Below are 12,430 nucleotides of genomic sequence, written 5' to 3' on the forward strand. Positions count from 1 at the left end.
TTCTCTTTCCTTTTGCTTTGTCAATACAGCTGTTGGATTGGGCAAATCATGCTCTCTCTGGGAGGAAGTTGCTCATGCCATTTAGCAATGTTTGATCTCATAATGTTTTTATAGGGTTTTGAAACACCAGTGAGTAAGTGTAGCTGACAGCAAGGCTGAAAGAGACAGCACATCTGCTTTATTGACAGCTCTTCTTATCCCTTTGTTATTTTCTCAGTGTTCATTAACTAGCCATTTGTTTTTAGTTATTCCGAAAGTGAAACATGGCTGGTAAAAACCCATGGTATTCTGTCCAGAGCATAGCCCTATCATCTAAATGAATCAGAAATTATCTCTTTATCAACATAATCCATCCAAGGACTGGCCTGCCATAGGAAAAGAGGTGTATTTCTAAACCACATTAAATGGATTAATAGGGAATTTCCTCTTGCCCTACCTCAAAACAATCCTGAGCTTTTTCCTCAGTCTGCTAACATGCCTTAGAGATAAAACCATCCACATTATTCTCCCTGGTATGACTCACCATGTGGAAGGATCAATCAGTGTTGCAGAAGCACATGTTGGACCAAGCAACATGACAGGTATTCTTGGCACACTGTATGGGACAAAGAGACTTCTCCCTGACATTTAATCACTGAATCACTTAGGAGACTAAGTCTTCCTGACAGGTCTGCTCTAATGTATGGCATAAATTAGCTCTTCAGCACACAGTAACTGCATGCAGGCCAAAAAACCCAGTCTGCATCACTGGCACACTTTAGGCTTGCCCCTACCTTTTGCAAAGGTCACAGTTGGCAGTGGGCTGGTGTACAGGTAAAAAATTGTTGATGGAGATGTTTTCTGCCTCTTAGCTAGAGCTAGAAGAAATAAAAGGATGGCCCAGAGCAGATTACAGTTTTGGGGTCTCTGCCTCTAATGATTCCTTGTCCTCTTTTAAGACTACTGATACACTGCTCGTAGCTTCTGGGGGCCAAGTGTACCAACTGCATGCTCTTGCAGTGCTCTGGGGTAACCTTAAAGCTACTTCAGAAGTTTGCTGGAATAACCAGTGTGCTTAAACACTGACAGTTTAATTCTTTTCCCCCTAAAGTTCATTCAAAGGCTTTGATCCTCCTTGAGGATTTTGAACTCAAACATCTCTGAGGCAAGCTACCTTACACGCTTCCCTTTGTTGTGCTCATGGGCATGATTTCACTGTCTTACATGCTGTTTGCAGCTGATACAAGCCACTGCCAAGGCAGAATGGCCCCAGGCAGTAGGAATGACGACACAAACAACCAGGCAGTATCCCACTTGCTCTTTCTTATGGCTCCCATACTCCTCTTTGGTTTCTTCAGGAGCTCAGGAACTGCATTTCACAGCCAACCAAATTGCCCTGCTACTTCCTTAGTACTCTCCTGCTTTTTAGTTCCCTTCATTTTCTTTTTCCCTACACTCTCATCTCAACACTTGGTAATTTCCATCTCTTTTTCTTAAACAGGCAATGCCACATCTACTTTTCTGTCTGAAATCCAGCTCAGATCCCTGCAAAATACTAAATAAACTGTCAGCTATGCTAGGGTAAATCTGTATTATTAAATGGTATTTTCCTGGTACAGTTAATGCACATGCACAAACATTGTTTCAAAGCAATAAACATTTCTTTAGAGGGTCTTTTCCATCAAGCATTGCTTGACTTTGTCCCTGTTTAGCTGGAAAGCTGACATCTCCAAAATGAAACACCTCAAGATGATTTACTATCCTTTGTAATTTAGTATAATAGTGAGCGTATCAGCTTCTCTGCTGCCCTACAATCTTCCCTCTGAGCAGATAGTGCTCTCTTCTGCACTGTGATATTGTGATGTTTTCCAAGGGACACATTGGGGAACTTATTCTAAATATTAGTTCTTGCCACTGATAGAGAAAGTGAATATTAAGGATCATTAGAATTTCACTCACTCCAGTATCCCATGCACAAACAGGTCCAGTTGTATAATTAAATAGGCCATCCAAGTACCATACCGGAAAGGTTGTATCCAGAGACACAGCTTTCTAAGGGCTAAGAACAATGCTGATAAAGATCAAGTGGCTAATTGTAAGCAACAACCTCCAAATTGCCTCCGGATGAATAAATCACAGTGGGTGATCCAAGCATATTTTCACATGGATACGGTCCCATTCACAGACGCAGGGAGCTGGAAAACATCAGTGGGGAGTTCCAATTGGCTGGAAGGGAATGAAAGGATTTGGATTTCAGTAGAGATTACGTCATAGTTTTGTGTAATTATTCCTAGTGCAAAGCAAAGAGGCCCAGAGAGAAGAACTGGAAATCTACTATCTCTGGTCCTTGGGACTGGCTGATCAACTGCTCTTGTTATGATTTCCTTTGGTATTTCCAGGATTAATGTGAGGACTGGCAAAAAGCAACAATGCAAAGAGATTTGAACTTCTAAGACTCTTTCATGGGGGATAAATTAAGGCCAAAAATCTTTATGTTGAATTCTCTGTCGCAGCATTTCTGCATGAGCTGTGGCTGCAGCTGGGGATGGAGCTGGGAGAATGTGTCCTGGGGCATCACAAGAGGCATGAAGGAGGGTGGGGAGTTTCCTTTCTTTTGAAACACAAGTGAGGGCAGAGATGGTTTATCCAAAATCCTCCCTTTCTAGCAACTTGAATGGAAGCTATTGCAATGCAGGGAGGTGCTTTTGGGGAATAATCCTTGTTACCCCTGCAGGACTTGTATTTGATACTAAAGGCCAGTTCCTAAGTGACATTTAGGCACCTATTTGCTCTTTTAGCTACTGAAATCAAAACGTGGGTGCCTTTGTGGAGCTGGCTGTTAGTATCTTAGCCTTGCCAAATAAAGTGCCTGTGATAACGTAGAGGCTGGAGGTACCTCTGAGACCATCACCTAAAGCCTCACCCACTTTTTGCTGAGTCTGTGGTGACAGGCATGATCAAGCAGAGCAGTGGTGCTTGGGTGTGTGGCTGTAGCTGTTCAGAGCATCCTCATTCTTTGAGGTCCAAGAGTTTCCTTATTCCAGAAAACACTGCTACCACTGTGAACACCTTTTTATCACAGTGGTTTCCTTGCCCTTTCCTGTACCGAATCTGCTGCAGTGTTTGCATGTATTTGTTCTCTGCTTTGAGAGTCTTGCTTTAAAAAAAAATAATTTGCCACCTAAACCTTAGGACTCTTATCTTTCCTTGCTCACCTCCTTCTAATTTCTGGTTGTAAAAGTTGCAACAACACTCTTTTTTTTCACCTAAAATGCAAAGCCTGCCAGCTCCAAAAAGTAAAAGTTCTAAAGAGCAACAAAGAAGACAAGCAAGCATGCTAGACATCACCATCCCCCTCAGACATGGCCCGTGTGAACACACACCACCCCTGGAAAGCATTTCATTCAGGGAGTCCTGACCAAGGCCACCTGTCCTCTGGAGCGGTTCAGCTCCCAGCAGTCTGCTCCTGCTGTGGGGGAGAATGATGATCACATAGGAAAGCTAATGACATCAAGCCGCTCCTGCTCTTGTTCCAGCTCTTGCCAGGGTCTGGAGAAGAACAGCTGGGCAGCATGCTTGTCAGTGTGTTGCTTCCTAGTCAGCAGTGCTTTCCAGTGTAGGAGAGGTGGGAAGAAAGTTAATGTCCTTACGGTGGATCCCACAGTATTTGCTGCCATTTATTCAGGAAAGCTTGAGCTGAGAGGTGATCTCGAGAGCAGCATCAGAAGATGTCAGGCTCTTTTCTGAGCTTAAGTGCCATCACTGTGAATTTTGCTCCTTGTAGGAAAAAGGCCTGTGCTGAAATGATTGCAGCCTCAGGAAAAGTGTCAGCAGTGTCACAGGGAGGATGCTCCCACTACTACTTACACGGCTTGCTCTATGAGGCGTTGCAGGGCCTCATGAATCCAGTGTTGCTATCAGCAGGCTTATGATGTGCCCATGATCCCAGCATGCAGATAATCTTGAAGGCAGACAGGAGCCAGACAAGAATGCTGGGACTCATAAAGCAGAAGCCTGGAGTCAGAGCTCCTGCCCTGTAGTGTGTGTGACCTGACACATTGAGGTCTGGCAGCCCTGGGCAGAGGAGAGTGCAGAGCCACGTTGCCTCAGGATGGCGGGATGGCCTGATGCCTCCCGATGCTGGCAGGCTATTTCATCAAATCCATTGTCAAACTCATATGTTTGCTTGAAAGCCCTGCTCACTGCTTATGAAAAGGAATAAAAAAGCAGTTCTGCTGAGCACTCTGAGTCACGGCCTCCAGAAATCCCTTACCTCATTCCCTCCTTGAGGACACAGCCATTCCAAAAATGTTCTGACAGCCAATGTCCTTATGCTTTTGGCTAAAGTTAGCCTCTGTGGGTTTATGTGTTAGGCATTAACCATCTCTGGGCAGCTATGCCAAGCTGCAGAGGGATGATGTCTCAGGAGAGCCATCTGAGTCCTCCCCCATGTCAGTTCTTTTCTGCCAGCAAACCCTGTGAGAACCTGGGGTGTCCTCACCTTGTGGGTGCACGCTGGGGAGAGAAGGGATGAGTGTAGGAATAAATGGTATCAGAGATTTGCATGGGCTGACATAGTCATGGGCCAAGATTAGGAAATAAGGTCTGAGTGAAGACAACAAATTCTGTTAAGTCTGAATTCAGAAAAGCTCTTTACTCACAGGACCTTGCAAAGGGTTTCACAATACCCAGCAGTAACTGCTAAGCTGTTCATTGCTGGTTCCCCCCTTAACTCCTGTGTTTTGCCCGTATGGCTCCACCATTTTTGTACAAAACATTGCTGCTGAGAATAATGTGTGGATTACATAATGGTATAATTATTTAATGCTGATTTCTGCACAAAGCTGGGTCAGTTTAGAAGTAAACATAGTAAGAATATTAGGAGATAACAGTACTGTTCCTAGCTCTGCTGTTCACTTGCTGTTTGCCTTCAGCTAAATCACTTGGTGTCTCCATGCTATAGCTTCCTCAGCAGTAAGACGCAGACAGAACTAATTTTATAAAACCTTTGGAAATACAGAGATTATAAACTTTAAGAACTGTTATATAATGATACTTAGGTAGTCATGTAATAAGACTTCCCCTCAAAACAAAAGTTAAACCAAGAAAAATAATTTGATCAAATCAGAGACTGGCAGGCCAAAAGTCAGAGGTAATGGGATTTACCACTACTGACTTCAGCAGGCTTGACCATAGGCAGTGACTGCATATCAGTGAGCTACATGAAGTGTATGTCAGTAGAGCCAGCTGGGAGTTTTCTGTTAGAATGGTTTCATAGCAGTAAATTTTCAATGAAATTTATATTTTCTGCTGGATTTTTTTTAAGTTATTGTTTCCTTAATCAGAGAGAAAAACCAATCACTTCCACATATTCTGCATGTCATGCTCCCTCCAGCAACAATAATTTGGAGCTGTGCTTTCTGGGGTTTACAGGTTCTCTGGCTCCAGAGCACTTGCCAGCCACTGCTGTGGGGCCAGGAAACCTCAAAGCTCAGGATCCAAAATCCTGATGCTGAGGTTCCCTGCACAGCATCCCTCTGGCTCAGGGCCTGCTGCGGCCTTTAGCAGTATGCTGGATCATGATAGCATTTGCTGAAGGAAAGAATGTCATTTAGGCATTCTCCTGAAAAAAAGTCCTCTTTCTGAGGATAGCTATTTAAATTTCTTCAGTTTCAGTCTCTATCAGGCTTTCTCTGACAGTCATTAGACTGGTTTGGTTAGGATGGTGGCACCCGGGGCCCAAAGCAAGTTCATAGCTCACTGTCTCGCTGAAGAAGACATATGCTAGGATGCATAACAGCAGAAGCTGCTCTACTCCCCTACTTGTTACCAAGTGCAGTTTCTGTGGCCATTTTCAGTGTTTGGCCTTCACTAAGCATGCCAGCACACCTTATGCAAAAGCAATATTACAAGTACATAGAAAAATGTTCCCCAGAGCCACTACTAGATGGTCAAAATGTGCTATATACATTAGCACAGGTCAGCCTGAAAGCCAGACTCTGACCTGGGAATATGCAACAAGATAAATGTCTTTAGAAGTAGCAGTATTAAAAAAAACTGTAGCAAATTAAGAACAAAACTCCATACAATTACAAGAGCTTACACCTAATATTTCAGGGGGGACAAAAATGGAAATGTAAACCTTTTATCAGTACCAGCAATGAGAAATGACATTTATTTTAGGAATGTAATATATTATTGAAAGGTTGTGCAGAATTTAGAGATAATGTATGATATGTGTGAGGGGGTTTATATTATTTAACAAGGAAGTGGGTGAGAGGAAGGCAGCAGAAAAAAACGGTGTTCATTTAATAAAGGGACCCTGGGACAAAAGCAAATGATAATTCCATCAGGCAGGATGTGAAGGACATTGAAGAGAGAAAAATGTAGCTCAAGAGATCATCTAATTTATCTCAGTGGTGATAAAATGAGCATGAAAACTATTTCTAAATGGCAGATAATTCAGATCTGAGGAATATCTCTTACATATAATTTAAAAGGGAGAGGAATTTGCACCGTTATTATTAATAATGGAACATTTTACTTAAAAATTCAGGAACTTACTGTTCCTCTAGTCTAGTTTTTCTCAGATTGCAGAAAGTTTTCTGTGAAACTTGGAGCCATTTTAATGTTTCATCTGGGACAGAAGTATTGTTTTCTTTTTTCCGAGACACCAAAGTAAGAGGCAAGAAGGGTACCAAGTTTTATCGGGAATCTGTGAGTTATATAGACACTTGCAGCAAGTCTGTTTTTTATTCTCTCCCTAACAACTAGGCTGTCATGACTGAGCATTTCTGCCAGAGGTGTCTGTAGCCACCTTGTCTTATACCTTCCTACTTTGCTTTCTTATGAACTGTACCAGGCCAAAACTCACCTCAGACCCTAAAGTGACAAGGGTTACCTATATGCCTGTATGGATTAATTGTGGAACTTCCCAGGAACATGTTGTGTAGTAAAATATGGAAAAATTAAACCAAGAAAACCTCGCAGCTCATAATGGGCTTGCTAGTGCCACCCTGTTCTCTCCAAAGTCTGTTCAAAGCTTCAATTTTCAAATGTTGAGATGTATCATTTCCACTTACATAGAATCATAGTCATAGAATGGTTTGGCTTCAAAGAGACCTTAAAGATCATCTAGTTCCAACGCCTTCCACTAGACCAGGTTTCTCAAAGCCCCATCCAACCTGGCCTTTCTTCCTATTACGCCTTTCAAATATTTGGCAAGGAGACTTTTGTATAGGTTTTCTTGAGTAAGAATTCTCCCATTCTGAATTTTATCTTGCCTGAATATATCTCTTCATCTTCCTTTAAGCATTTTACAGTATCCTTTCTGGTTTTAGCTTTTAGATTATTGTAGGTTTTAGCTTTTGCATAACCAGGGTGGTCATTCTTAGCTCTTAGTCACTCTCAAGATTGCATTCCCCTAACATTAGTTTCACCTTTCTCTGAAATCGCTCCAGTTTTCCTATTGTTTTCTAGATATAAATTCACCAGAATCTTTATAGGTGTGACGACATCATAGCATGAAGATTGGGAGTCTCTGGGTTGCTCATATTTTTTTGGGCAGACCTTGAATAAATGTCTTTCATATTTAGCTGTCCATTACCATCACACGGTAGAATTTGCAGCCACCTAATCCGTTTTCTGAGTTCCTGGTAGCTTTGGTCTTCTGTTTGTGGAGGGAAAGGTGCAGAGACCGAGCACTGCAACCTGAAATCCTGACACTCTTGGTTTCATTTTGGCAAGGTTGTCTCAAACTTTATAGTTTGGGGTGAGCATACTGACTCATGGTACATTTCACATGTAATTCTGTCTGAAGCTCTCTACCTTGTCTTTTGCTTCTTTTTCTGCCTGCTTTGCAAAGTGCATTGATTGAAAAGGTAAGGTATTAATCTCACGAAAAGCTGGGCAGTGACTGCTGTTCAGAGGGCATTGCACTAACACTAGGGAAATGTTGATAAGGCCTTTAAGTAGGATAAGACCTGTGGATGCCAATTCTTTCTTTAACCACTACTGTGTCAGTAAGAAAGTCCTCCCATGGGTTATAAAGTCAGATATTCCTACTCCTTCCTCTCTCATTTTGCCATGGACAAGTAATGGTATAGCCAAACACAGCACAAATGACATGTGTCTAAGACACCTTGAAGGTAGGAAGCCAGACTGACAGGGCAGTAGGAATCATTTATTTCATATGGAGCAGAGCAGTCTAGCTAGTGGCCTAGGAATGGTTCAAGCTCGTGGAGTGCTCCTGGCCAGTCTATGACCTGCTTCCCAAGGAAGTGTTGTCCAACAGCTCACAGACCAGTCCCTACTCTAGCAGTCAGGCTAGACCAGGCACAGGTATAGCTCGGTGTGGATACAAGGTGGTATGGGGATGGCTGTGGGTGGGTGAGGGCTGTGAAGGGGATCCAGCCCACATGACTCTGAAAGCTGGACTGTCCAGAGGAGGACTGACACTCAGAAATACCCAACAGATGGCAGGATCAGGCCCATCATGCCTAGGCAAGGGAAACTGAGATCATATCAAATGTCTTAGAGAGCTGAGAAACTGAAGGGAATTGGGTCAGCTCAGGTGGCTGGATTTTATGGCTAGTATGTTTATCCAGAGGGTAAGGGGGCAGAACTAGGAATGAATGACATTTACAAAATGTTCTTTTCCCTTCTTTTTGAATTCTGAGAAACCTCTATTGGAGAGTTGGATATAGTCTTACACCAGGAGAGAATGTTGAAAGGCTTCAGTAAAATACCTCAAACAAAGGAGGCTGTCCTAAAATTCAATGGAATATACTGCACGTTCTGAAAGATGTAAGAACCAGTCAGATTCACAATCCTGATGGGAAGCTATCCACAAAAAGATGAGAGAGAATTGGTTGAAGCACACAGAGACTAGCATTCCCTTCACAGTAACTGTTCAAAACTCCATTGCCTGAGGTGTTCACAAGTAATGGGAAAAGGTGCAGAAGAGCTTCCTGAAGCATATTAGGTGAAAGGGACAAAAGGCAAGTCAAACTGAAGAGCAAAAAAGCTATAGAGCTCAAACCAAAGCAGTAGAGGCAGGTACTAGAGTAACCGTATGTGATTTTTGGGCTAGATGATACATCTGAAAACAGAGAGCTCAGCTGTGGTACTGAGAGGCAGGGAACATCTATCTAAAGATTCAAGCCCACATTTAATTTGTAGAGAGAAAGAATGAAGTTACAAAATCTTCCAAAGAAAAAATGAAATGAGTGGCTGTGCCTCCAGTGGCAAAGTTTAAAGAACAGGACAGACCATGAGGGAAGATCCCGTGTAACAAGAGAACAAGCAACCAGTAGATAAAGGCGTGGGTAACAAAAGGGACACGTCTATTAATAATACTTGGTTGTTTTGCCATCAGAGAAACAGCATGGTGACTCTGTGACACAAGTGGGTATGAGCTAATGTTTCTAACATCCCTGTGAGGAAAGGGGTGCTCCCATTTGTTAGATACAGCAGATGAAGCAACTTACCCATGGCCGTAGTTTCATAGCTATGATTAGATCTCATGACCTTCTGCCTCCATATCCTCTACTCTAGGCCATAGTTCCAGTACTAAAGGAATCTGTCCACGAAACACTGAATCTACATCATAAATAAAACCGGAGTTATTCCAGCTGGGTCACACTAAGATACAGAATCTAGAGAAAGTCTGGCAACCACAGCAAATCAAAAGGACTAGAAACTAAATATCTTAATCACTTAGGAGACTGAAGAAGAATGAATACTTACAGTTTGTGGAAAAAAAAGTAAGGGTATCTTGGTGACATTTTTTCCATGATGGATCTAGAACACAAAAGCACCAAAACATTTGTTCTGCAGAACTGAACTGGACCACAAGCAAAACACAAAACCTGTATTTATGGTAAAAAGGAGAACACTGAGTGGTGCATAGATGTTTATAGTCATCTTTTCTCATTTGACAAGCTGAGTGTGACTTTACATTGGAAGAGAAATATAAATGTAGTGAAATGAATTGCTATTGAAAGAAAGCTATGGAGGGAGTGGCTGTGAATACAAAGAACATGACTGGGAAGACAAGTGTTCTGAGAATTTAAAACACCTAGAAAATCTATGCTCCCATTATTTCTCTTTCACTAATGTATGGGTTTGTGTATATACATATGCACCTATAAATACATGTATATGTATGCGTGCCTATATTTCACATGAGAATTGTGAAGAGCTATGAATGAATCTTGTTGAATTTTTATCTTTATTTTTTCACTAAAGATGACACTGATGCGGAACACTTGCAGCCAAGAGGAGATGTTGAGCTCCCCTAACTGGATGCGTTTTGATGTGGAGCAGAGAGTCTGGGCCCTCCTATAATGCTTAAATGTTAGACAGTTTATTCCAAGACTTGTGCTTACTAGTGCACAAATTATTCTGCCAACTCATTGTTTGATGTTTGTAGTAATTTGTAAACGGAGGGGAATTTCTGTGGAGACTTGTTCTTGCAAATGCTGCTACTTTAAGACTGTTGCTCAAGAATTTCTTCCTTATGTCAATAATTGGATGGTGCACAATCCATATAAATAGATGCATTCATGTATGTTCTGTTCAAGGATTACAGGATGAGGCCTTAGAAAAGTTTTTCCTCTGGAAGTGGAAGGACAAAAATTTGGCTGTAGGTTAGTATGCCCCTAGCAACAAGGCAAAACAGAAAAAGCCAAATTCTAAAAGCATAAATTAGGGATGATCTCTTTAGCATTCATCTATCTTCAGTGGAGTACCACAGCTCCCAGGTAAAAACCCTATACACCTATCTAAATCTTGCACTGAATCCTTTCCGATACAGGTTTTCCACAATGAATGGCCAGGCAAAGCCAGAGACACACAGAGAGATGGGTAACGGTGTAGACGCTAAAAACTGTTTCTCCTACATTGTTGTAATATCTACATAAAGAATGCATATAATTTCTACATAGTCTTAAAAAGTGACTTGGAGAAAGTGAATAGGGCATGGATGTTTTCTGTCTTTCGTAACAGAGAAAGCAGAGCATCAAACAAAATTATCAGGTGGCAGGCTAGAAACCAAACCAAATAAAGCAGTGTATTTTTCATATAAAACAGTCTGTAGAACTCATTGCCACAGGACGTTGTGAACACCAAGTATGTAGCTGAGTTTAGTCAGTACTCAGACAAATTAATTAAAAAAAAAAAAATCACCAGGGTATGTTATACTAAACATACCATTGTAGTCAGGTAGTCCTTGACCCCAGGTTACTGAATGCTGCCAGAATATGCCAGGAAAGTATTCTATATGCTTGCTCTGTTTTTATATTCCTTCCATCAAATCTACTATTTACCACTGTTGAAGACAGGTTTCTGTGCTGGATGGACCTTTGTTCTGATGTAGTATGGCTGGTTTGATACCAGATTTTCTTGCTTATGGTGTTTAATCTAATATTTACTACTTGCAGTAGTTAAACAGACCATTGTCTGTAAGCATTTTCCCAATAGAGCAAACCCTGTGGAAAGGGTAAATATCACAGTTTGGTAAATATCAGGGTTCCTTTTTAATGTCATTATGATAACATTTTATCTACACAGATAATGATGCTTTAATATTTCTATTAAGGTTATCTGAATAATTATATAAAAATGGAAAGAAGAATTTGAAATAAAAAATTAAAAGCCTTAAGGCTTTTAAGGGTCTAAATTTTTTCTTGACCAAGCATGGTAGTTAACTCAAAACCCCTGTTAAGATGGTGAGTGCTTCAAATACTAACAATTAGAGCAAATGAACCCTAAGGATACAAACACTTATGCACATGATCACATTTCTGAGTAATCCCATTGAAATGAATGGATCTAGATATGTTTTGAAAAAGTGGCATATATGTAAGTGTGCATAGAACTGACATCTATACAACTTTCTAAAGATCAGCATATACCTGTCTTGTCATTTTGACTCCTGTGCCCATTTTAATTGGTTTTTCAATGTTCTAAATAAAGAATTATCCTAACACAGTCCTGTTTTTGTAATAAAGTGGATTTTTTTGAAATATCTGAACTGTCAGTGGTGATGTGTAGGACTCCAGGTGCTCCCGCTCATGGTATTGTGGAAGGAGATGACTTTAAATACGGGGCCCAGGTTTACTTCAAGTGCAACGCAGGTTACAGCTTAAAAGGCAGCCGTGTTGCCTACTGTCAGCTTGATGGGATTTGGTCAACACAGCATCCTGAATGTGGTAAGGTCACTTTAAGTTTTGATTGTTATCAAATATTTTGGCCAATGTATTCACATGAAACTAGAATATCTAAATCTCACTTGAATTTTGGTAGATCCATGGCTTAACATGATGTTCTTTTATCTTCCTGTCTTCAAGAAGCAGTAGGGATTCTTATTTTATTCTGCTGGAGCCCAAGCTTGCAAGACTTACTTGTATAAAGATCTGATTGAAACATCAAATTACTGAAAAATAATTTC

The 12,430-nt window shown here is 41.2% G+C and overlaps 1 protein-coding gene across 2 annotated transcripts in view; it reads left to right on the forward strand.

The window, feature by feature from the left end:
- PAMR1 (peptidase domain containing associated with muscle regeneration 1) overlaps window positions 1–12,430 on the forward strand; it is a 59,462-nt gene that overhangs the window by 36,361 nt on the left and 10,671 nt on the right. Inside the window, exon 7 of one of the 2 annotated variants that reach the window (XM_037395587.1) lies at window positions 12,021–12,191. The exons of the other annotated variant lie outside the window; for it this stretch is intronic. Coding sequence (XP_037251484.1) covers window positions 12,021–12,191 — 171 coding nt within the window. The remainder of the gene's footprint in view (window positions 1–12,020; window positions 12,192–12,430) is intronic. 2 annotated transcript variants of the gene reach the window in all.

This window comes from Falco rusticolus, chromosome 7 (genome assembly GCF_015220075.1).
Source record: "Falco rusticolus isolate bFalRus1 chromosome 7, bFalRus1.pri, whole genome shotgun sequence".
In the NCBI taxonomy this organism is placed as follows: domain Eukaryota; kingdom Metazoa; phylum Chordata; class Aves; order Falconiformes; family Falconidae; genus Falco; species Falco rusticolus.